The 26,924-nt window shown below is 37.8% G+C and overlaps 1 protein-coding gene, 1 long non-coding RNA gene and 1 other non-coding gene across 12 annotated transcripts in view; 1 reads left to right on the forward strand and 2 right to left on the reverse strand.

Annotated features, from left to right (window-relative positions):
• The window catches only part of CUX1 (cut like homeobox 1), a 402,508-nt gene that overhangs the window by 335,167 nt on the left and 40,417 nt on the right, over window positions 1–26,924 (forward strand). For 8 of the 10 annotated variants that reach the window (XM_073315641.2, XM_073315642.2, XM_073315643.2 and 5 more), the window contains 2 exons: window positions 2,252–2,516; window positions 8,318–21,477. The exons of the other annotated variants lie outside the window; for them this stretch is intronic. In XM_073315641.2, the coding sequence (XP_073171742.2) occupies window positions 2,252–2,516; window positions 8,318–9,035 (983 nt within the window). In that variant the 3' untranslated portion in view covers window positions 9,036–21,477. Of the gene's footprint in view, window positions 1–2,251; window positions 2,517–8,317; window positions 21,478–26,924 lie in introns of those variants that run through there. 10 annotated transcript variants of the gene reach the window in all.
• LOC144929524 (uncharacterized) overlaps window positions 1–26,924 on the reverse strand; it is a 169,614-nt gene that overhangs the window by 46,501 nt on the left and 96,189 nt on the right. The gene's annotated exons all lie outside the window — the stretch shown is intronic.
• LOC140899909 (U6 spliceosomal RNA) lies at window positions 25,252–25,357 on the reverse strand. The gene has a single exon (XR_012155496.1). It is a non-coding gene; the product is annotated as a U6 spliceosomal RNA (small nuclear RNA).

Below are 26,924 nucleotides of genomic sequence, written 5' to 3' on the forward strand. Positions count from 1 at the left end.
GATAAGAGATTCTGACCACTCATTAAAGATCTTTTTGAATAAGAGGAGGATGTTAAGCCCAGTGACCTGACCAAATTCTGGCGGCTTCAGTTGGATATAGCACAAATTTTTTACATTTTTAATTAGATGTGCTGTTCTCCTTCATGTTGTCTCCTAAATTACTGGGCAGTGTTGCAGTGCTCTAATGAGCACATACCATTCTTCACCCTTGTTTTGGCTGTTACAGTGGTGAATGAAGGGAGCCCTGTGTCTAGTTTGTATATCAGTAGAAGTTTGTAAAACACTTTAATCTCAAAAGACTCCAAAGACCTTTTATAAATGTAAGATATCATTTTCGTCATATTAATTGCCAGCATTACAAGTTGTAGCATTTAGCTGCACCTCAGGGGCTGCAGAGGTAGGGCCCCATATGTTGTTTACCACTAACTGCTTCCCATTTTCCCCACTGGTTGAAACATCCTATATAGCTTTGGTTGATTGGAATAACCTTTAAAAATAACTTTCTTATATAAACAATGTGGGTGAGGGAGACCATATCTTTTATTGGATCAACTTCTGTTGGTGAGGGAGACAAGCTTTTGAGCCACTCTCAGGTCCCGAAGAAGAGCTTTGTGTGGCTCGAAAGCTTGTCTCTCTCACCAACAGAAGTTGGTCCGGTAAAAGATATTACCTCACCCATCTTGTGTCTCCAATATCCTAGGACTGACATGGCTACAAATACAACTAACTTTCTTAAATGGGTGCAGGACTATATATGACACGGCAGAGTGATGGATAATGAGGTTCTTACATTCTGTTCCATACCAGTGATCCAACAGGCAAGACGACATATTCAGGAAAAATAAAATGCAGGCAGTTCAGGTACCCAGGAAGGTTAAACACTATGTTCAGAATTCACTTGGATACTCCTGTGACAGTGTGTAACAGTCCCACTAGATCCACCACCAGCGTAGATGGTGAAATGACAAAGCAGAGCTGGACACTAAAGGCCCAGGCAGTCCTGCAGAGGAACAGAAGGGTACTCTATTAAACCAGCTCCCTGGTACTATAAGGAGGGTGAGCTCTATACCCAGAAAACTTGAGTTGTAGCTCAAGGTGGCCTGTTTCTGTTCATGTAAAAGTCTTTTGTATTTTTTTTTATCATCATCTATGCATCCTATTCCTGAAGATAAAACCTATGGTAAAAAAATTCATTTCATGAAAGACTTTGTTGGTGGCTCAGGTGACCTACTTCACTAGCTTCCAAATCTCTATGGCATGAGTCTGTGCTCCAAACGATTTTTATATATAAATATAATTTAAAAGATATTTATCAGGCCACTGCAACATTGTATTGATCAAGTTAATCTGGAAGTGCTTTGTTCTCACTGCAAGGGAATGGCCTCCTCGACAATGCTCTTGCATGACTCTGATCCCATCTCCCTCCACCCAGTGCAAGTCAATCAAGGCAATGACATCATTAGCCAAATCTCTTTTCTCAATGAACTTAACAGGATGGTCCATCACCACCTCACCCCAGGAGGATGAAGGAGCCTAATGGAGTTGCTCAGATTCCCATCACTGACCTAAATGAGCTAACTGCTCACAGCAGTAGTACCCATCAAATTGTATTGTAAAGAATCTTGCTTAAAGGAAGGGGCTGTCGGTTGTTTTTCTTTTTTATAACTTGTTTCCAGTGTATGCGTCTAAGACTAGATCTGTAGGAATAAGCAACAAACCTCTGAACTGTTCCTTAGGGCTGAGGCAAAATTGTCAGGATTCCACAGGTTCCAAGTGCCATCTGGTGTTGGAACATGGTTGTGATTTCAGCTTTTATCAGCTACTGTAGTTTAAGTATAATCCAGTAGGAAGCTTTAAATACCAAGAAGCACAGAATATTTCAGTTGCAATGCAGCGTAAGTGTCCTAACTGAATGTATATGTTAAAATGTCATACTCATAAAATACTCAGACTTTTGTTGAGTAACATTAGAACTATGCGCCACACTTAACTTCTTATGTCCATTATTTGTCTCACATATTCACCAATGGGGTGGGAAACTTAGAAAGGTTTATGGTTAGTTTGTGCTCTCTTCCCTGCCACCTCTACCTTCTCTTGCAGTCTCTTTCAGATCCACGCCAGAATTCATTTCCTGTTCCTTCCTTCCCAGCATGCACACCCCCCGAGCTCACAATTTGGGATCTTTGCATTTACTCTGCAGTTCTTATATTTGGTGACTTTATATTTACATGATTCTGTATTTCTCTTTCAGCCTACATGAAACGACGGCACAGCTCAGTTAGTGACAGTCAACCTTGTGAGCCCTCTTCAGTTGGAATAGACTATAGCCAGGGAGCCAGCCCACAGCCACAGCATCAGCTAAAGAAACCACGAGTAGTGCTGGCACCAGAAGAGAAAGAAGCTCTAAAACGAGCATATCAGCAAAAGCCATACCCATCGCCAAAAACAATTGAGGAACTTGCTACACAGCTCAACTTGAAAACCAGCACAGTGATCAACTGGTTCCACAATTACAGGTACAGTACATGTCCCACACAGCATCTCCAGTGAGTACAGTATATACTCTAGCCATAAAAGGCTGTTTATTTCTGTCTGCCTTAACTAGTGCTGGGCAGTGATACAGAAGGGACTGTCTCATTAGCAAGGAGTTTATAGTAGTAATGATAGTGCAAACAGTATATGCCAGTTTTAAAATAATTCCTGGGGAATAAAAATACCCACATATTGACTTAATAAATAGTTCTTGTCTGTGTGAAATCCTGCATTTTGATTTGATACGTCAGAGTTGGACTTTAAACTAAAAGGGTCCACAGTCGTGGGATATTTATAATAGTGTGTGTACTACTGCCCTATATTGGATGGAATCGGACCTATGACAAGAGAACAGTTTTTACAGTGCTGAAAATTAAAGGAGATTTTCCTTTAGCTCAAGATATAGAGACCTGTGATTTGGGACCAGGAGAATGTGTTCCGTCTCCAGGAAGTTCCAAATGGCCATGGTGTGCGGCTTAGTGACAATCATGATATCTGAGGTGACTGCAAATTTATTACACTATTATGATAAATCCTTGATGCCAAGAGTCACCCTGAAATAAAATGAGATTGGAGTCTCAATTTAGTCCCTTTTTTCCATTAAAAGGAACCACAAGTTGGGTGCGTTGAGTAGTTTCTGATTACTAAAGACTCAGTGCTTGACCAGCATATGAGAAGTAGAAGGAATTGGATAAACACACTCAGTTTCTGTCTGAAGGGAATTGATCAGGAATCCTCATAATTTTAACACAGTTTTGTCCCAGAAATTGGCACTGATCAATATAACAGTTATAATTTGAGGGGTAGAAGAAAACATACAAGCCTCAGTCCCTTGCTTTCTGAACCAAGAGTCCCTGATTATCAGAAGACAGTTTAAGAAACCTGAACAAACAATTCACATTTTAAAAGATTTCTCCCTCTAAGCTCCTCTCTGCCACTTCCGAGGCCACTATGGACACAGAAAAAGACTCCTTGTTAATGACAGAGCTAAGAAATAGAACACACAGTAGTAGTTGAGGGAAAATAACAAATATAGTCACCAGTAGGTGGTAACATTTCTACTCTGTCATATTGACTTGTACTTCAATTTGATTTGTGTGCGCTGCAAATACTGCATCTTAGTTTAAAGTTCTGCATATACAAACAACTATTCCCTTTCTCACTTATAGCAATTATACACAAGTTGGAGTGTAATGCCTGTGTAAATTGTTCCCTTCAGCCTGACAGCAAAATGTGCTGTTCTCACTTATACAGATGAATGAGAGTAATCTGGTGACATGTGTTATTTTCCTCATTATCATGAGGTCTTCTGTTAGGCACATTGTGAGAAAGCACGACAAGTCATGATCGATCAGCACATTTAGCCACACCAAGCTATACATTAATTCAGAATACTCCTGCTGTTATAGACAAAGTAAAATATGTACAACCGAGGCAGCAACGTACTCTAATGGTTGGAATACAGGGCATGGAATCGGGAATTCAGGTTCTAGTCCCAGCACTACTGATTTGTTGTGTGATCGTGAGCAAGTCATTTATGGCCTGATCGAAGTCAGTGGGATTTTTTGAGTGCTTAGCACCTCTGAAAATCAAGCTATGGACTACTATTTTGTGACTCAGTTTCACCATCTGAAAAATAAGAATATTAACAATTAATAATGTGAACTTTAAATAATGTCTGTGAAGTGATTCTAGAGCCTCAGCATAAAGGTGCTCTATAAATGTGAGGTATCATTATTATTTATTAATATATATAAGGTGGTACAAGAAATGAATTCATGGAACTGAAGAGGGTTCCCTTTCTAACTGTAAGGAATCTTGAGAGATAAGAATGTGTTGTTTGTCGTACTTTAAAGGCGTCAAGAGCCCATTTTCAATTTTAGCTTGCATTGTGGGTTTTATATCTCCCATACAACTTATTTTGGTACAACTGCTGTCTGTCCCATTACAAGCCGTAGTGTACTGTTCCTCTTGAATTTGATACCTTTTTCTTAATGTCCATAATGTCATGGATTCGGGGCCTCAGGAATCTTGTTACTGCAGTGCTTATACTTTGGGTATATGGCTAATGCCATACGTTCCACAAACTGTTGCTGCATTAGAATATGCCCTCACATCCATCTTTGTGTAAAGAATGTGTGTTGGCACGTATGTGTCACAGCAAGAGGCACTGTGGAAATACCTGAGAGAGAGAGAATTTCGCTTTGAAATATAAATATTCAGAAAAGATTTCATTGTATCCACAAGCACATCTAAACCTTTTTGTTTGTTTCCAGAGCTCAAGACTCAGCATATATATAAGAATAATATACATCTGAGTGTATTTTTTTGCATTACAGAAGCTTCCAGAGGCCCCTTTTCATATTGGGACCCCATTGTGTTAGAAGCGGTAACAAATACATGTTAAGAGACGGTCCCTGCCTCAAACGACTTACATTCTAAATAGTAGGACAGTCAAAGGGTGGAAGAAAGGAAGTAGTATTAACCCCATTTTACAAATGGGAAATTGAGGCACAGGGATTAAGTGACTTGTTCAAGGTTATCTAGAGAGCCTTTGGTAGAGGTAACAATTAAACCCTGTTCTCTTAAATTCCAGTCCAGTGCTATTAAATTATTAAACTCCATTCAACTTAATTTATAAAAGTTGTGGGAAACATCACTATATTAAATGTCTATGTATGATCCTGGAAATTGTGCAAAGACATGTACAATGAACTCAAGCACAATCCCCAGGATAGCCTCATATTTTGAATAACACTGAAGAATGTCTTCAGGGTGTGGTTGATTTAGTGGTATTCAACTTCCACTGATAGGTACTTTCTGTCCAGAATTTCCTAGCTGCTGGCACCAGTTCCTGTTTATTGTACAGACTTTGTCTCCTAGTTAATTTAGTGCTTTATTGACTTCCAGACCTAGTGTGTTGGGGATCAATTCCAGGGATTTACACATCCATCAAACAAGCCCATACTAAACAGAGCTGTGGCCAAATGTTCAATGAGCATGCTGTGATTCACTTTCTTAAGTGGAACTGTGGTATTTTAAATGACATTTCTTAGGTGGGCAGACACGAAGTTATCCGTTTCCTTCTCCTGACTCAGTGAGCACCGCAGGAGCAGTGTGCTTTGGATCACTGCCTATAAAGGGAGATTTATAAGAAGTAAATAAAGCCTAGTAATAAATATAAAATGCATAGATGTAATGTTAATAGCAAATTAATATTAGTACCTGTGGTCCCCGGTCCTGAAAAAAGTCATGTCAGCAATTACTGCCGAAGTACTGTACTGTCTCTGAAGCAAGTCAATAATGTCATTAGCTTCAAACACAAAGCAGACATTCCAGCGGTGTTCTGTTGCTAGTCTGTGTTCTTCCCAGTGTACATTAGTTCCTGCGAGAAATTTAAGTTTCTAAAAACTTGCCACAAACATGAAGAAGGTTTTTCATCTGTGACTTGAAAGACAAGGCAGCGCTTCATTAAAACCAGTGGTATTTTTCTTTTTGACAGAGTTTTCTCTAAATTGTTACTGTGTCTACACTATTCCTGCGCTAAGGTTCTTTCTTCTTGTTATATAGGAACATGGGGCGTATCTTGCAGTATAATGTACAGAGGTCATAAACAATTATATTAATCACAGTCGAATTACGATTATATAATTGATTTAGTTATCAAGGCTAAGTAAAATCCCAGGCCACCCATGATTTCATTTCCCTGTGTGATCTAGGACATTGGGAAACTCCTTATGAGAGGCTCAAATAAAATGACATGTACGTTGCTGGGTGATTTTTACACACTTCATGTTGTAGGAAGCACAAAGTTGAACATTAGGTAACTTTTACCCATATGTGGAGTGCATTAATTCCCTAGAAGTGCACTGCCTGTCATGTGACTATTAATGTTCTGAAATTAAATTTATAAATAAAAAATAAGGCAGAAGTCACATTGGGCTCATAGACTGAAAACCAGTCAGAAAGCTGCACTGCCCTAAAGTCAATTCAGAAGTATATTCTTACTTTTGATCAGGGTTTCCTGTTTGTAATAATTATTTTTTCTGGTTTTTGTTTAATTTTAGGCAAAGTCATGGCTAATTTTTAGGAGTAGAAATCAAAATGTTATTGGTGTTTATAAATTGTTTCCCCTCTAATTCCCCTTTGAAGCTTCATGCTCTCAGAAGTGAGATTCCAGTGAGAATGGGAGATCTTTATGAGCTTGTCTCTTGATCCCCTTTATAAACCACGTATGACCCTGTAAAATTGGAAATGTCAGCATGTGCGTAACTTGGATTGAAGTTCTCCTAAAGCAACTGTTAGGGGGCTTATTCCTTCACCCACTTACTTCCCTGGTCCTTCTCGCATGAACAGAGAGCAACAATACCCGAATTCCAAAGGTGCAAACAATTCAATGTTTATTGGGGTGAACTTCCAGCAAGCATGATTCCAGTTTCCTTCCTTAGTATCCTCCTTCCCAGCTCTGACACCACAGAGCCTTACACCTGTGTCCCTGTTCCCATTCCTACCCTTAGCCAAACATGATTCCAACTTCCTTACTCCCATTCCCTGTTCCCATTTCCCCCTTTAGCAAAACATGATTCCAATTTTCTTACCCCCATTCCCTGCTCCCATTTCCCTCACCCACACCCACCCACTTCCTCCTTGACTACAGATTATATAGTAAAACTTGAGTTCTGCTTAGCTATACCTTAACCAATCATTTTCCTGAAATTTAACTAACCAATCCTAACATATTGTAACATGATTATGTAACCAATTATATCCCACCACCTTAATTAGTTTACACCCAGCAAAATTAATTATACAGCAGACAGGAACAATCACAGAACCAAACAGAGATTATACAGACAAACAATAGCAAAGTGGGAACTATAATGACAAGACAATACAGAAGTGAGGATTTCACATCCCAGCTATTGATAAGTGAGTTCTTGCCAGACAGGATGCTATCAAACTAAGTTTCCTTTTACATTTTCTAGGCACTTCCCTTTCTCTGGAGGTGATAGGAATACAATTCTGTCCTGATAGTGCCTAACAGCCCAATAGCACCTTATTTCAATGTGACTAGTTTGGAATGTGAGGATGTGACTGTTCACTTCCCAGCTTATGGCTGCCTCTGCTGCTTAGCCAAAGGCCTTAGCCTAAGAACAGGGCCTCAGACTGTCACAGGGAGAGAAGGCCCTTACACCAGCAGACAGTGATTTTGATTCTTTCTTTTATACCTCTAGAACTAGCCAAGTGATAAGAATACACCTAAATTCTTAAAGTACAGGCCTTTGCAGACTGGCCTGAATATCTATATCCTAACAGCAACAAGTATTGTTTTAACTAAACTAGAAAGTCTATTTATGATTTAACACACTGTCATTCTAGAACAATTCTGTTACCTGTACGAAAGTTAAATTTACACTCTTTGCATAGAGTGTGAGGTAATTATTGAACTGAACAGTCGGAAGGAATCGGATTTACAACAATTATATATGCAGTGGTGTAGCCGTGTTGGTTCCAGGATATTAGAGAGACAAAGTGAGTGAGGTAATATCTTTTATTGGATCAACTTCTCTTTAAATCTCTTAAATTTTGGCATGTTGTGAGTATTACCCAAAGTAAAAATGGGGTGCAAATCAAAACCCAGATCCAGACATCCCCTTTCTCTTCCTGTTGCACTTTGGGAGAGTTTCTATATGGATATGGACTTTGTAAGTTGGACCATATTACTGTGGTCTATGATTATGAATGGCTAGCACCAAATTTATCGTTCTGTTATCGTGTCTTCTAGATCTCGCATCCGTCGAGAGCTGTTCATTGAAGAAATCCAAGCAGGAAGTCAGAGCCAGGCTGGATCAAGTGACTCTCCTTCAGCCAGAAGCAGCAGGGCGGTTCACAGCTCTGAGGGAGACAGTTGTGATGGTGTGGACACAGAAGGCCCACCTGAAGGAAAGCAAAGTGGTCTGGAGGCGGACGAGTACAGCAATGCAACCACAAAGTCTCAGGGAGGGCAAGCAGAGTTGGCTTTTGAAGCGGGGGAAGAGGTACCACAAGATGCCAGAACATCAGAGAAAACAGAGTCTTTCCATTTGGGAATGGAGAGCCTGGAGGATACTGATGATGAGGGTAGGCTCAAAGCACCACGTCAGAGTTCTCCGCCAGGGTCTCAAAGTTCAGGAGAAACTCTGGAGACAATGCCAAACTCTGCTACAGAAGAGGATGCCTCTACCTCAGCTGCCTCCACCTCAGTCCTTACAGGGGAGAGCTCCTTCAAGTCAAAAGAAAGTTCCGAGAAAATGTTGAGTGTGCCAAGTACAAGTTCCACATTGGCTGCAGGCTCACAGAAAGCCAACTCTATTCAGAGTTTATTCAGCTTTTCCGAGGCAGCAAGGTCCAAGAACACGCGGGACAACACCTTGAGGAAAAAGAAAGCAGCAAACTTGAACAACATAATACACCGTTTAGAGAAGGCCGCTAGTCGAGAAGAGCCCGTCGAATGGGAGTTTTGAGATTAAACTCACCCAACTCTAGAGAGCTGGGAAAGTTAAACTGGACCTCTACTGGTTTTATTGTGTTGCGCACTTACCGCCCTGCAGGCCACAGGGCAAAAACGCCATAGGCCAAGGTGCATATAGAAAACAAAAGGAGCGTTAAGCCCAATTTATGTTTGTGTTTTCAAGGAAGAAAACTGAAATGTGTGGTCAAGCTTTTTTGTACCCTGAAGTGTTTTTATTAATGCCCTAAGTGATTTCCACAATTTCTGGAATAACTCATACAGCTTTGCCTTGTGCCCTCCTCTTTGGTGTGGGCTTTAAAAAAACAAAAACATAAAAAAAAAAATCAAACCCACATATTTAAAGGGGGCTTTTTATCTGCCATCTAATGGCTACAGAGCGATAATACACTATTATCTTCTTAAACCAGGAAAAAAGGGGAGATTTTTCAAAAAGGAAAAATAAGAAGTTTTTTGTAGCTGTTCAGTTGCCACTAAGAGATTGCACAGTCAACCGACTCTAAACACACTAGTTTGGATTCCTAAATATTTTCAAGAAAAGAAAAGAATCGTGTTGTTTGAAACTTTGAATTAAAAAAAAAACACATTTACTCCACATATTTTTTAACAAAACAAAAAAAGTCACATCAGGAAAATATCTTAATTTGTGGTAGCTGACTTAGTGTTTTCTTGTAAGTGAAATAGAATATTGACACGTAGTGCACATTGTTTCATAGCTTTAACTGATTCTGGTCTTTTGCAGACCAGAATTTGTTTAATACACTCCATTTTAGGCCAAATCAGGACAAAAAAAAAATCTGAATCTAGGTATTTTATAATCTGCTTTTTAACCTCTAACCACAGAGCACGCTGATCAGACCTCATATCCAGGAGGTTTAGGAGACAACTTAGAATAGCATGTACTTGATCATTTCATTTGAATTGTGGTATATCTAGTACCTTTTTGTTAAAGAAAGAGAAATGAAAAAAGTTGGCCAGTAACATTTCAGCCTGCAGCTCTGGGGACATATTTTACAACCTGTAGCATTCAACTAACCTGAAATCAGTTAAAGTTTCATTTACATGTGTAACAGATGTCACACACCACGAAGAAGGAATTGGGCCTGCCTCAGATGAAGAGATGTCTTCCTCCAATAGGTAGCCATTTACTGACTCTCTTCCCACCACAAGCACTGATTTAAATGTTTTAGTTTGTGGGAAGTTTGTTTGTGTAGAAAAAGAATACGTTGCAGGTATCAGATGGGCTGTGACCAAGATGTAAATAGCCCAAACTCCAAACCAAAATATTCATGCTCTTGAATCCCAGTCCAGACTATTCCGCCCTTCAGATTATTTTATGCACAGCGTAAAACTTTTGATCAAAGTACAAATCAAATTCTCACTTGTCTCTGACTCCTCCTGTTGTCTATATGTATATGCGTGAGCATAGAGGTGTGTGGAAGGATGTGTGTGCGTGAGTGTGTGCGTGCAATTTTATACGTCTGTGTATTTTCTTATGTACTTGTGCACACATAGAGTGCATTACTGCCACCTTTTTTCAATAAGCTGTTTTATCAGTTATGGCTTCTACAAGTTTGCTAATTTAGACTCCTTTATTGCCATATCTTTAAAACTAACAATAGATGATTTCGGTATATATATATATATTTTTTTTTTTTGCTTATTTATAGGTGCTGTATTTTATTATCTGATTGTTAGGAAGGGATGAAAGGGGGCAAATATTCTTTAGAGGGATAGACTGCCGGCAGTATTGGGTATAATTTACAAGATGTAGTTGTCATACTGTATATTATTGATTGAAGACTTTTTGACCGTATTGTGTATCATTGAAACCTTTGTCTTAGGTCAGCATCTTTTGATGACACTTTAATGGTGCATTCATTACTTTTTAAGTTTAATTAATATTACTTTTTTGATTTTGGGGGGTGGGGAGAGGAGTTCCAATTTTAAAGGTATGCTCCCAATATTACACCTCAGTGTGCTTGTATTAATTAACTAGTAGGACTTTGACTGTACGATGTGAACCCACATTTCTTGCATGATGTTTTAGAAATTATGTATTTCATTTACAGTCTCAACGTGCAACAGCAGCACTTAGTTCAAGTTTTCACAAATTAAGAGTCACTACACTTTAAAAAAAAAAAAAAATAGCCTTTTCATGAACACGAAAAGAAGGCTCTAGGAGGCTGAAAGGCAGAGATTTATTTAACTGTTTTTACTGTTACAGTCATTTCAAATTACCTGCTTGGGTAACCAGAGATTTAGCTTGTGGTGCACAACTCAAATTTGATAAACAGAGACAGCAACTGGCCCTTTCTGTGGTGAGCGAAGACAAAATTTGGAACATGTGATCGCACCATCTAGAATCACTGTGACTTCTTTATAGGGACATAAAGTTTGGCTGAGAAAACTTCCAGCAAACGACATGGTAAATCAAAACATTACCATTAGAAATCTTCTGTTCACCACAGTGTCTCCTTACAAGCAAATGTTTTGATTTGATTTATAAAATACAACTCTGTTTATGAATGTGTGTTCCATTCAAATATATGTACCTGAACATGAGTAATAACAAAATATAAACATCTTCAGTTCAGCCAAGAGACAGAATTTCTAATTTTCTTATATTTTCTTGATATTTTCTTACATTCTAACTTAATCAGTTTCCTTTGTTTACTTTAGAACAATATATTTGCCATGCGTTGCCACCCTCTGTTTCTATCAGGTTGAGATCTGGGTGCTTGATGCAGTCAAGTGGTTAAATTTTGCTTGCTTGTAGGGTGTTTTTTTTTCTTCTATTTATTATTTTGCTTAATTAAGGTCCCCAGACCTGTTGTGGAATAAGTGTGTGTCTTTATTGCATTCAATAATGCTTACTGAGAGCTGTCACTGAAAGCAAAATTTTATTTACAGCATGAACCCAAATGCAGCATTAAGGGTTAATCTCTCTTCTTGATAAGCAATACTTAAGTGCCTTCAAAAGTATCCTTTTTGTTCTTTCGTTTTGTAGTTTTCAGGTTTCTGCTAATTACATTAGAGGAGCCAAACACTCAAAAGTGTCTGCTTATTTTTGTTAATGCTATGTCAGTTTTCAAAAAGCGTATTTGTAGCTCTCTTGTAGAGGATGTGTTTCCTTTATAACACTAACAGTTAACTGTAAACTCCATTATACCACTTAAAATGCATAGAATTTTGTTGAATGAAGACAGCATTCATAAGTCACCCCATTCTGCCAAGGGTTGTCATCAGTATTTATTATAAAATTAGTCAGATAAAATGCTCTTGGTATTCCCTATATTTTGGCACTTTATTAATGCTTTAGTTCCTTTTGTCATTTCATGCATAATGTCATAGGTAAAAAGTATGTATAACTATTAGAATGCCATTGGGATGACTCCAGACTTCCAATTAGGAATCACGTTACAGTTCTTTGTCAGATACCTTACCTTACTCTCCTGTTTGGAGATTTTTTTCCTTACTAGTTTTCCAAATTGGCAAGACCTCCCTGGTTGAAAAAGGGTTAAATTGCATCTGTGGTGAATGATTTTTAGCTATATTTCTTCATGCTAATGAAGTATGTTTGAAATTAATGTTGTTAGGAAAATTAGTATTACACTCCTAGTCTTCATTACTTGATAAAAAGCTACTGGAGAAGTAATGTAAAAAGAGTTGGACTCTTCAATGCTTTTCAGTCATTGATTAGTTGAGAGTAACAAAGGTGAAAGGTTGTGGGGCTGTTCTCTATGCATAGTTGTTTTATAGAGTTAAAAAGACTGAAAAGCGAGCACTTGCTGAAGGCATGCTGTTTAGTACTTTTCCAGATAGATGAACATGCATATATGTCTCTAGCATTACAGGTTTTCTGCAGACTGTTTCCATTTTTATGTTCTTTAAAAGCATTTTTTAAAAACCTTTGTTTCTGTTTACAGTTCAGACTTTCTCTAAAGCAATGGAGGGATAGGCCTCAGGCTGTTTTAACCAATATTTTTATACTGCAGGTAAAATTCTGTCATTTTTATCTCTGGATGGGTAGTGCAAAAAGGAGAGGACAATACTGAGATTTAACTAAGTGTGATGGTCTCTTTTATTATTGTGTTAATGGAGAGCGGATGAAGCATGCCTGTTGATTATAATTGTTCCATTTTTATAAATACGATTTCCTTTATCCATGGAATCACAAGATTTTCTTACTGATAACAAAACCCTTTTTCTTTTGTTAGAGTAGCTATTGAATGCCATGGAACTCAATCATTTTAGTTTAGCTTGCACTCCTGCAAAATTTATAAATAGACTTTGTGGGTAGAGTCACTCCTTAAGGAGCCTTGCATTGGTGTGTTCTATCCATATCATCTGTCAAATGAGCTGTTTAATAATAAGCTCTTTACTAGAATAAGATATCTCTAAAAGTAAAAATCGCATGCCTTTCTCATTAGCTAAGAGGTTTTTGCATTAATTTTTAACGTAACCTTCATGTGGGGACGCTACAGAGAAGGGGTTAATGAACACTACAGAATTCTATGCAATATTCTCTAGTCCTCATTATTTTAAAATATTACCATTTTGCTATCTTTTAAAAGTGAAAACAGCGATCTAGAGGAAAAGTGCGTCATCCCAGTGTTAGCTCAAGTGAAATTATAATGCTGATTAATTTAAATAAATTAGAGTTAGGGGAAAATCTGACAGAATAATGTGATAAATATGATTAAAAAAAAAATAGCAGTCCCCACTAGCAATGCTGCAGTCCAGGGTCTGTCAGAGTTTCCATCTTAAAATCCCTAATTTCAAGGGTTTTAGAACTCTGCTATAAAATGAAAAAAATTGCTCTTGGCAAGAACTTGGTAGTTTAGAAATGGAAAAACATTTTGACCATATTTAAATTATAAAAATACCAAAAAAGTAATTGGTTTCAGATGCATTTTTGCACTTAAATCCAAAACAGCTTCCTCATTTAAACTGAAATGTCATTAGTAATACGGACTAATGCCTTTAGCGGGGTTGCTAAGAAATCAACAGTGTTATGTAGCAAAGTGATTCGTTGCAAATACAATGAATAAATACATTCATAAAGATTTTTGACATGCAGATGGAGGGTCCATTTGTTCCTTCTCTTTTCTATCTTTGCTTTTCTTTTAAGCAAGTGAGTTCTTTAAATCATCTCTCTTGCTTATATTACAGCCCAGGTATATCTCTATGTATACTGGATCTTAAAATCACTCCATATACAGTACTTGAGTTCCATAGGTTCTAATTCTGAGGATTTCATGGAGATCGTAAGAGAGAGAGAGAGAGAGGAACAAGAGGTGTCACTTGGTCTAAGGCCTAATCTTATGTCCATTGAAGTCAATGGAAAGTCTTTCCTTTGACTTCATTATTTGTTCAGCCCCTAACAAGACAGGCTGCTTATATCTGATCTCCCACAGTTAACTTATACAGACATAACAAGTGTAAAACACAGCATTCAGTTTAATTTACTATTATGCTAGGCCTTCCAGTTTCCATGGCACTTTCTGTGGTCCCTCTAGCCAAGCACTAACATGTTTTCCTCCATGTCATACATATAATCAAACAGTTTTAAATTAAAGAGCCTGTAAAAAATTCTGTATAAATACAAGATTTTCAAAAAGTACCAAACAACTTAAAATATAACTCCAAATTACTTTAAATAATGAAAATAAACATGAGCCTGGGAGAGCAGGGTTCCATTCTAGGCTCCGTCATTGGGGTGACCATGGCCAAGTCACTGCCTCTCTGTGCCTCAGTTTCCCCATCAGTAAAATGGGGATCGTGATACTGACCTCTTTTGTTAAGTGCTTTGAGATCTATGGATGAAAAGTACTATATAAGAGTTTGGTATGTATTATTCATCAAAAATTGTTTTATTTTCCTTCCCTATTCATTTTATGGCTTTAATATAGTTAATATTGAATAAACCATGTATTAAATATATGTAACAATAGACTTTAAGAAAAATAAATCCATTGTTACCATATGTATCCAGGTACTTACTTTTATGGCCTTTATCACCCCAGTATCTGAGCTGCTAAATTTTGTGTGTAATGCAATATGCCATATCCTATTAATATACAATGATTAAAAGACCCTCCTTTGGGGAGGGTCAACTATAGGCTCCTGTAGTCCTTAAAAACCCAGTTAAGCCCTGAAAATATATCTTAAGTGGTGCTTTGGTTTTGTGATGACCCTCAGCACAGTGATGAATTTCACCTTGTTCTTTGGCATATGTGAAATAAATTATTTGGTCTCAGGTCAGTTCCTCGTAGAGAAGTGTTCACGTCCCAAAAATTAACCACACAACTTTTTACTAATTGGTACCCTTATTAGCATCCTCTGTAAAGGCCAAGAATTGATTGGCCATGGAGACTAAACACCCTTCTCGCCCCTTCTATGTCAGGCCCAAGGCCCGCTGATGGAGAGGGGAAAGCGTGCACTGCTGAACCTGTTGTGTGGGTAAAAAATGGACTTGAGTCACCAGGGTTGTCAGTTCATCACCATTCATGAGCATGTTCAGGCACAAAAATGTGTAGAAGAAACAATATCTACTTTAAAATTATACTCTGATTATTTAATCTTTTATTTTTTGACCGATGTTTGCCAAAGGACAAGTTTTGCCATCATACAAGCATGCAACTCTCATTGACTTTAGTCAAAATAATGCGTGTCCAAGAGCGCAATCTAGAGCTCTTTCTAGATTCTTTCTATTACTAAATCTGGTGACTTTGCTGTATCAGTTCAGTTTCTCTATTAAACTGAAACAGTCAAGTGAGCCCTGACCATATAAAAGTTAAATGACAAACAGTCATATTAGGAAACTACTATAAATACTAACTGCTGCCCCACTTCCCCCACTCCATCCATCAGAGGCATATCTATGGCTGTTCATTTTATTTTTGGAGATATTTGTACTACCAAGTAAAGTACTCATCCAAAGATCCACAGAAAGTGGAGAAGAATCCCAAGAATTTCCTGAAGTAATGGTGACAGGAGTTCTTTGCATAGTTACTGTGTAATTTTGTGGTAATGTTTGCAACAGCACAATCTTTCTATTGGTAACAATAATAATATGTTAATTGTGTTATCACCTTCTAGTTGTGCGGGTCAATAATATGCATTTTTTAAAGTTTTTAAACATGTATACTTACACTATTCCTGTTTGGAAAAGTTCCTAAATATGTAGCATATTTACAATTTAGGCCTTAGTGGCTCAGTAAGGAATTGCTATAGTCTATCAGGTAAATTATATGCTTTGGGGCATGGGTGGATGGCAGGTTTAAAAATGTTATTTACATGCTAATGTGTATATTAATGCATAGAGTGCCATTTTCCCACTTGCTAGGCTAAATCCACGTTGCAAGAAAGTGACTGCAGGCTTTTGAGGGATCAGATTGTTTGGCCATGCAGGTTTAATTAACATGAAAAATAAAAAGTTCACATTTAGAATACACAAAAGTAATGTCAAGGGTCTGGCTGAAATGTACAAAAGCTAGATAATTTAGAACTAAAGATGAAATCACGTCCTAAACTCACCCTGTAACTGTGTGTAAATAAGTTTTGCCCTGAAATGGCTATCGGGAACCTCATGCACTAAGCACTCTTACATGTACAATATGAGCTGTTATGCCTACATACAGTATGGTCAGTTAAAGGGAGCAGCGTTCCCTCCTTTACAAAAATGATTTTTATTTTGCAAACTCTGTATATTGGTAGGTTTTAAAAAAGGAAGAATTTTTCAGTAAACTAAACCAAGTGACAAAACCAGCAGTTCACCTCTGGTGCCCCTGCAGGCTGAAAATTCTACTCCTGAGGTGTATCTAATTGAAATTGCATATTGTAAGTTCCTCACGGGACTTTGATTACTTTGAAGGAGCAATATATTTTTAAAAAACTAAGCATTTAACTGGCTTTATAAATCCAATCCTACATATGTGGGACTAAAAAAAAAATAGATCTCCATGTGTTATAAGACTGGTACTCAGTCAGGGTTCACTCTGCATTTCTCTGGCTTTTGTTAGTTTCCATTAGACCCTTACTGCTATTTTAATGTATTATTTGTGTGTAAATTAATTAGCTTTAAAAAAAAAAAGTGTTTCCAAAGCACCTAGTTACCTGTGAATAGCGAGTATAATATATACAGTAAGTGTTCTAGGTAAACTAGCTTAAAGGAGGGCAGGTGAAGAATAAGCAACACGACTATATTGTGCTGTCGGGTGGGTTTTGTCTCTCCCCACTTTCCCCTCCATAAGAGGCTTCCATTCCTTTTTCATCCTCCCTGGGAATGAAGAAGGTCACAGATTTCCTGTTTGTTTGTTTGTTTGTTCTTTGCGGGGGGATGTTTTTAGATTATTTTGAAATGTTTTTAGTTTAAGCAATATTATCACACAATTTCCTAGCAGTGTTTAGCCTGTACGTCTTTCATAAAACGTGCTATTTATCAAACTCCCTGCAATCAGAAAGATACGGTGCCTTCTCTCCTCATCTCTTCCTCGAGAGTGACCTAGCACACAGTGACCTAGACCTCAGCACACGCAAAAGCCTACTTTTTATTTCTGAAAAAAAGACCAGTCAAGGCACATTTCCGTAGCCCTGGGTTACTGGTCCCTTTGATAAAAAGCACTCAATACTACCGTGCATTTAAAGCTTTGTGCAATAGAAGTTCTAGTTTTATATTTAGGAGCTAACACCCTGTACACCCAATGTAGGCAAATGTAAGCTTTACTCTAGGAGGATTCAGGTGACTGAAGAGTATATTCACAGTGGTTATATTTGCATGATGAAATTTTGGAATAAATAGTCCACCATTGTGCAACAATGTCTCTTACACTCATAACAAGAGTCTCTCAAAAATCATACTAATGGTCTCTCAGTGAGCATTTAAAAAACTTGATTGGTCAAGCACCCATGTGATCTCCAGCTATGGCTAACTTTTACCATGTTCTTACATAACTTTAAAATATGCACATAACGTGTTCATTTCAACTTCCTTAGCCATATCGTCTTCAAATGGTGATACGCCATAAGGTCATTCCAGTCTAACTGGGACTAGTGAAGAATAGGGTTTTTGTCCTCTACATCACACTCCTACCTCCTCAGTCAGTACTAGCTAGCCTTTGTTTATTTCTAAAACTCGCTCTTTACACAGCAACATATGTCTAATTATATAAAAGTTTTTCATCATTAGAACAAAACAAAATTCTGGTCTTTCCTATTTCTAGTGAGATTACTTTAAAATGCCTTTCAGAGATTTTTATATATACACAACAGAAGTATACATATCACTTTTTATTGCTTACATGGACATAGATGGTCCAGCACACCAAACTCATTCTATTCTGTTCTGTTTAGAAAAATTGACCTATTCTGGGAATTGGATGGGTTGGCATGTACTTGACTGATCAATACCCATATCAATATGTTGTGTTTTCTGGAGTAATCCACTTAAAAAGGACTCTGTATAAATGTCTACTAAATATTTGTATTTAAATATTAAAAACCATTTAGTATTGAGATTAAAAAGACTCAGTTGTGAGGGAAGAGACTCCGATATAAAGAGAGACAAAAAATACCCTAAGCCTCCTAGAGCCTCTGTTAAGATTTCATGAAGATGCAATATCCCTTTGTCAAGGTACATTGCAAACTGCTCAAGAGTATTACTTTAAAACAAGAGAGACTGGGTTCCTACGATGTTCGTCTTTGTTGGCACGTGTTTTGATTTCTGCATTCATAACTATTTTTTCTTACACATGAAGTTGGTCAAAACAATCTTGTGCAGCAACAACTTTTCCTGGTATGAAATATGAAAATACTAGTTGTAAATTTGTATCTGTGCTGACAGAGTTGTTTGGTTTCTTTGCAATGTAGAAACACATTAAGACAAGCATTCTGTGGGTAGGTAACAGTTCGAGAGAGAGAGAGAGCTGCTTAAACAACAACTGAAATGTTGCTTTAGAAATAGCCCTGTTTATATGAGAGGGGAATGTGTCTGCTTGGGGGACAATGTCAAGGGCCATCAGTAAGCACTGAACCAGCACTGGCCCAGCAAAAAGAGCCTTACAGAAGGCAAAGATGTAAGGAGCTGTGATTGTTGCATGGCGCATCACCTCTTCTGTGGATTGGAAGCAAACTTGCACTTTGCCGTTTTTTTTGTTTTGAGGACATCCCACTAAGAACATCAGATTAATTTTTCAGAAATAACATTTTTCCCAATGCCGTGACATTCTCCTTCTAGCAGAGGGGGAAAAAGGCCCTACAATTAAACTATTAGGTAATTTCTGCTAAAGGTTTTCATTTCTATCAGAATAGTCTATGCATTTCTGTGTTGAAAGCTGTTTTCTGCTGTTCCTTTTAAGAAGACAGGCACTGTCTGTCCCACTCTCTGTAAATGCTCCAAGAATGTCAAGTGTGTGAATTTGGACGTTAAATCCAAAGTAAATTGAGACTAACTTGTTTGGGAGTGGGGGTGCTTTTGTTTTTTAAAATTGTTTCCCTCATGTCCCTTTTCATTTTTATTAAGAAATTAACTCTTTGCATTTGTGCAATAACTACTTGCCATGATAATGGGCAGACTTTTGAAATGAATGCCCTGACTACTAACACAGCACAAGATGAACTCAGACAGATAAAGTGGTGTACTTTTTCCTGAGAACTTTTTTGTTTTTAAATAATAAGCTCAGTTTTACCCCCGTGTATTGTGGTGTCTTACATTTTTAGCAGTATTTTATATTTTTTCTGTAACGCACTAAGTCTTAGACATTTTTAGAGCTTGTTTGTTATGTTCACAATCACAAATTTAAAAAAAAATCCTCACAAAGAACCAATTGACCAAAAAAGTGTCATTTTTTTTGTACAAGTAGCTTTGAGAAGCCCACGTTGTGTTGCTGTGACTCATCTTTTGTAACATTTTATTTCTTGGTATTTGTTTAAACATAAAAGTAAAAGTTTATGTGGCTGGCAATAGCAGGGAAGTACTCCCTCCGTCAGCAGAATGGCATTGTTTCTTCTGTCTTTGTTTGGTTAGCCATATAATGTTTGTTCTCAGCACTGTACAACGGTCCCTATATGATATGGAGAAGCAATATCACTGTATGAAACTCACATGATGTATTATTATTATTATTCACTAGCACCCTAGGTGTGATAATTGAAGTAAATATCTTTTATACAAACACAATAATGTGTGGGTTGTCTTTATTAAGGTGAGAGTCGAGATCTGACGGTCAAAGCAGCAAACATTTACGTTGGTGGTTTTGATCATTTTACTAATCAGTAAGGGTTTGGGGGTTTTTTTGTTGGTAATTGACTTTCTAGCTTTGTATCTTGATTTCGCTGAAGAATCCGTTTTCAGTATCTTAAGTACTTTAAATGGCTAACTTTAGAATTTAGTCCATCTCCCATTAAATTCAGTATAAAGATTCCCATTTCAGTGGGAGTAGGATTGGATACTTAGGCAGCAAAGACTGATCACATTCTGAACTTGAGGAGAGAGATGAGGACCAAAATAGCATGTTAGATTTTTTTGTAAAATCATCGATTGTTGAGGTTACCAGTGACTTGTGATCAGAAGTGCTTACCATTCAAAAATATAGATGTGGCAGAACTTTCGCCAATATTTGGCTTGTATTTGACTGTATTTTTAATGGATATTCATAAAGAAAATTGTTTTCTCTTGTCGTGCCTTAAAATGTTAGCAGGCTGTTTTTTCCTGTAAGTATATTGAGTGTTTCCTGCAAGTTTAGAATTGAAAATTTGGTATTAAAGTAGTTATTTAGATTCAACAATGAAATTCTTTTTGAAAAAACAGTAGAAATCTGTAGCTTGAAATGTCTTCAGATTCAGTTGTAATGCATGTTTGTTTCATACTCTTTTACCAATCCTGTTGTGATGTATTCTTTAAATTGTGACTTTGCGGTCACTGAAATTATTGCAGGACTGGGACCTAACCATATAATGTCTCCTCCTCAGTATCCGTGTATAGGCCTGTCTCTTTAACATTTTTCCAGTCCTGCAATAAGAGAGTATATATCTCTTTTTTCAGGAACTATTGATTATTCAATGGAGTTCACACTGCATGAGAGGAGGAATTTTAAAGAGCTAAAACTGTAGATTTTGCACTGTACTGTCCCACATTGTTGAGCAATATTTGGTGGTATGAAGTTGTATAGATATTAACCAGCTTTTTCCATCCCTTCAGGCTGTTCCAGAAATTCATCCTATAGGTTTATAGTCCGCTAAATTACATTAGCAAAATAACTATTGAAGTTCAAAATGAAAAGCTTGTTCATTCTGTATCTTTGCCGTCTCTGGCTTTGCTTATATTTATTATCTCAGGAGAGGACATTTATCGAAATACAGTATTAATAATGTTCAATACATTTTATTTAACTTTCATTATTCTGTAACTGCATTTCTTTACCTATGACATGTCTGTGACAGTTTGTTTAGTAAGATGTAAAAATTATAGTTTTAAATAGAAATTTTAATAATATGTAATGACTGATCAAACTGTTGATTTCTAGGAATATAATAGGATTGTCTCGTGTAATGTTACCTCAGTCATTTTAATGTTAAAGTACCTATGCTTTAAAAGCAGTCTCACTCTGCTAGTTCATCTTCTGTATATATTTATAACTGTGCATGCTTTCAGGCGTACTGGGTTATGTTAACACCAAATATACTGGAAATGTACATGTAATTATGCAAGAGAAGTGTACCATTTTCAAAAACAGACAATTGCATCTGAACCTACACTGAGGAATTGGGGTTTCTTTTTCAGTGTAGCATGGAAACATTTTCCTGCTGTAAATCAAATTATGCTCTTTGGCCCAAGTCCTCCTGAACTCTTTGCAGTTGAAGAAAATCACCTAAAACGGTGGGGTTCTGCATTAGTTAGGAGCAAGTCTCAGAAAGCTGAGAGGTGTGCAACCTGCTATTTCATGGAGTTACAAGAAAGAAATATGCATCCTATGTGCATCCCAGATCTTAATCTGAAGTGTTATGGGAAAGCCGAGACACCTGTCTCCAAAAAGAGAGGCGTGGAGTGTTAATGCCAACAGGCCCTTAGTGCTTGCTACTACAGCATTCCTATATGCCATTGTTGTTTTCATTTTAAATGGCTTCTTCTAGTGTCAGATGCTTTGATGATGCCCTGAGATTTTACAATGGAAATTATAGTGTCAAGCAGACAAGCCTTTACTGTTTTTATCAGGAGAAAGTTTGTTTCTAGTATCTAACATTTTCTTCATTCTCTATTATTTCTTTTTGTTGTAATAAAGGTGATGAACAAACTGTTTACATTAGAACATTATTTTACTGTATTAAACAGTTATTTCTTTATTGCTACAAGCTGGAAGAGATGCTACGAGGAAATTATGATGGTTTTCTTGAACTTATTAGTTACCCATGTATGATCCTTTAAAAATCCTCCTTCATGAGAGAATTTCCTGCCTTACAGAGTGAATTCCATTGATTAACACTAAGTTCCTGGTTTCGGGGCGGGGGGGAACCCCTAAATCACCCATCCTTTTTAGGGTTCCAAATTCCATAGTTACAGCAGGTGTCATTTTTTAAAAAAAGTCAGGATTCTTTACTGCATGGTGTCTTGGATATCAGCATTTCCCCTGATAGCTGGAAAAGGAAACAACCAGTAACTGTGGAAATCTGTAAGTAAAGGTTGACTTTTAAATGACAGCCACTGAGTCTTGCGGATGTGAGCCCCTCTCAGATGTTTATGAAATCTCAATCCTGTACTGTATGTGTGGTCAGTACTGCAGTACTTCGATGCCAATGTATACCAATGTGTGTTTTTGTTTTTTAATCTTTTGAACTCAACATACATTAGGCCAGTTTTTCAGCATAAATAAGCATAGTTCTATTTAAGTCAATGGAGCTGTGCTAATTGTGTAAATTTGGTCCTTGTCTTGTTAGTTCCTTTCCATTACATAAGCTTTAGAGTGCTGTGCACTGAATATGTATAATGTAAGCTACTGTCATAGTGAATTTTGGTAGCTTACTTGATTAGTCGGCTCTAATTTTGCAGTGACTACCTTGGAGATATTTCCAAGTGCATTGACAAGAAACTGGCTGTAAGAGAGACTGTATAAAGGACGTTAATTTATTGTAATGAGTGTGCTGTTTAGCCAAGATAAAAAGTTATTTCCTTCTGATAATCCTGCTACTTTAGATGGGTGTGATAATCTTTTCCAGCTAGTCAGACAGGCAGATGCTACTGAAGATCAGATCAGATCACCAGCCATGATTCTTTTTTCTCTTGCCCCCAGTTTGCATTGTTTGTATGAACAGTGCAAGTGACCTTTTAACTTTCATTTCCAGTATAGTAAACGTGAAAAAATAACTAATGGTTCATTGCAAGTTGGACAGGAAGGGCAGAAGCTTAAATGTATCTTGAACTTTTCAGGCAAAAGACAATGGGGTATTTGGTCTCAGATGCCACAAAGCAGCCTCTTGTTGCAGTGAGCAGTGACAGGGACATCAACATTGTCATAAAAAGAAAAGGAGTTCTTGTGGCACCTTAGAGACTAACAAATTTATTTGAGCAAAAGCTTTTTGATGAAGTGAGCTGTAGCTCATGAAAGCTTTTGCTCAAATAAATTTGTTAGTCTCTAAGGTGCCACAAGTCCTCCTTTTCTTTTTGCGAATACAGACTAACACGGCTGCTACTCTGAAACCTAACATTGTCATATTCCACCTTTCTGACCTGATCTTGGTGTGAGAGGCACACTTTGCAGGAAGAAAGGGAAGAGCATCTATGAGCTCTCTGCATTTCTTTGCTTTTGTGCATAGACCTGATAATTGTCCTGAATAGGGTATTCTCTTATTCTGAGACTGTAAGACAATACTGTACCTGGCCCATTCTCCCACTTTTAAGTTCTAGAGACATAGTAATGTACATAGGAAAGCCATTCCATCTTAAAATAGTCATGGACCTCTGTCTTTTCTGATCCAAGTGATTAAGAAAATTCATCCCCTTCTAGTGGCTCTCTGAAATAAAAGGAAAAAGTGGCAATAATTTATTCCTTCCAGATTGGTCCTTTTACTCATTTAGACTTGAATGAATTTGCTTACTCATCTGGGGCAGAAGACTCAGACGTCCATGGTTTGAAGATGAGGTCTTTTCTTGGTGCATAAATGTGTCAGCAGATGTTACCATTGGCTGTCTCTGGGCTCCTTTCTCCTTTTTCCTCCCTCCCCCAACACACAATTTTTATGGATTCCAGTGGGAAAGGCATGACGTGTGTCAAATGCCAGCTGATTCCAGAGTTCTTTGAGTGTTGCCATAATCAGTTTTCTCTTTTGGGGTGCACCTGTGTACTGAACCAGAACCCTTTGGAAAGATTTATGCTATATTCTGAAGGTCTGCAGAGAGACCAGTGCACTTCAGCCAGGAGACTTTTCTAATGGTTACAGCTGAGCTACAGATTGGGCAGATGTGCCTGAGCGTTACAGGGAGCTTTTAGAGAATGCTTTTCACAACTTTCTGACCCTCAGCTGCTATCTTTTTTTTGCCCCCTTTTTAAACTGAAGAAGGTGAGATGCTCTAGGAATGGTCTTGTGTCAGGTACAGATGTAATAAATAAACACTGCTTGATTGCTACTCATCTGTAAAGTGACTGACTAATCTGACTTCCAGCCTAGCACTACCTTCTGGGCATATTTGTCGCCTAGGGTGGTGATCTGAGATCTGACTGGCCATGCCTCCTTCAGACACTATTAAAGAAGAAGAACTTGAAGTAGTTTGAACTTTTCACTGCTCAAGACAAAGGTCAGTTTGTCTGACACCTGGAACAGTCATCCGTGCAGAGTGGCTGTCTTTATTAATGAAGGCCTGTGAGGCATGGTTCAGTATTTTATGGAAGACACCAGCCTTCATCTCATCAACTTTATGGAAAGCAGAGTGACAATATTTGGCCCCTCCTCAAATAATTGATTATTTTTTCAAAGTCAGATATCTCTACACTCCTGATGAGACTATTTTGGCAGGAGTGATGATGATGCTTCTGTTATATCATCTTCTATGAGAAAATACAAGTTGTTTTGGATTCTGACCTCTACAACCTCGTCAACAGGAATGTCCTTTACTAATGGCATAATTTAAACTTCAGTGAGGCAGGTACTAACTGGTACTTTGATAGGCAGAAAAGACTGATCTCACTGGAGATTTGTTTTTTTGTTTTTTTTGTTTTTTTAATATGGAATGCTTCACGAATTTGCGTGTCATCCTTGCGCAGGGACCATGCTAATCTTCTCTGTGTCGTTCCAATTTTAGTGTGGATCTGATGCAAGGCAGAAAAAGGAGACTACAGCATTATCAGCACTCCAATCATGTCTCCAAGACTGCTGACCCAAACACTGAACTTCCTGCACCAAACAGTTACCTCTCAGATGTAGGTTCAACCATGATCTCTGTATCTATTAGAAGAGAAGCAGGGCACTAGGGGATGAGGGTGCCATCTCTCCTTTCTTTCTTCCATTGCTGAATGCTGACGGAGAACTCTCCAGACCCTCTCAAAATGCATTGATGTACCCCAACTCAACAAAGAGCCTGAAACTAGCTCTAACTGATATGCCAGTTTGGAAGCTCTCCCATCAACAAGGATTAGAGCTCTGACTCCTAATACTTGTGGACCCCAGCAGTGAATTTCAGACAGGGGGAACATCTACTGGGCAAGTGCCCTTCACCAAAGCATCTGAGGTGTTGGTTAGGGAGGTCAGACATCAATATCTTGCCTCCACAAAAAGAGCAATATGTAAACGTGATTTTCTTTCTGGGCTCTAACATCGCAGCAGGAGATTAATCTCATTGGGCTGCAAAGGCAGCTCCTGGAACAGATATTCCAAAAGAGATTAGAATGTACTTTCCTATGCAGACAAATATACATATCACCTTAACTGCTTCTAAATAACTGTTCACAACAAATCAGTCCTAACTAGGGGGAGAGAAAAAAGAAAAGATGATCAATAAGCTAAGAATGTTGAGGTACCAGAAGGTGTCCTGACTTGCTGCTTCAGTGCCTGGGTTCCAGCCCTGGCTGTCACAGACTAGCTTTGACCTTGGGTAAATCACAGACTCCATGTCTCAGTTTCCCCATCCTTCAAGTTGGGATAGTATTGACCTATCAAATAGGGGCATTGCAAGTCGTAATCTCTGTAAAAGCATCTTCCTTCCAGTCAATAAAGTAATCTTAGAACCTCCAAGCCATCTGTGTTTCAGTGCACTTCCATTCTGTCTGTCCACTTCTAAGAGGCTAAAGATAGGGTGGTTGTTTTTTTTTTTAAAAAAAAGTCTCTTCTAGCCTGGCAAATCACTGCTGTTCTTGTTTTCTACAGAGTTATCTAAATCCAGGGTGTCCAGGACATTTAGAAAACAAGCTATCAACTAGTGGAATCATAAAGCTTCCCTCTCATTTGTCAGGCCATATAATCTCAAACTAAATTGCTGTGGCATCTCAGTTTCCTCCATCTGTGGAAACAGATGCTGCACATGATTTGCCAAGAGAGTCCAGTCACTAGGATTATTTCCATGTCTTGAAGTTCTTATCACTCTGAGAACTGTCAGGGTTTCTTTATTATGAACATGCTTCTGATGTGTGTGTACATCTGCTGGATTCTTAACTACCATGGTTGAAGTGCCATCGGAGGCTCAGGCTGTCAGTATTTTTTTTTCTTGATATTAAAGACAAGAATTTTAACCTTCAGTTTAAGGAGAAAAACTGTTCAATTCTAAAATTGACGATACTCTCACAAGTGAAAAGGGTGGGCAAATAATTCAGTGCAAGTTGCTATCAAACTTAGCCAGAACATTCATGATTGGTCTAAACCTATTACAGTCAACCTTTTCGTACAATCTGTGTTCTCT

This window comes from Lepidochelys kempii, chromosome 17, assembly GCF_965140285.1.
Source record: "Lepidochelys kempii isolate rLepKem1 chromosome 17, rLepKem1.hap1, whole genome shotgun sequence".
Taxonomy (NCBI): domain Eukaryota; kingdom Metazoa; phylum Chordata; order Testudines; family Cheloniidae; genus Lepidochelys; species Lepidochelys kempii.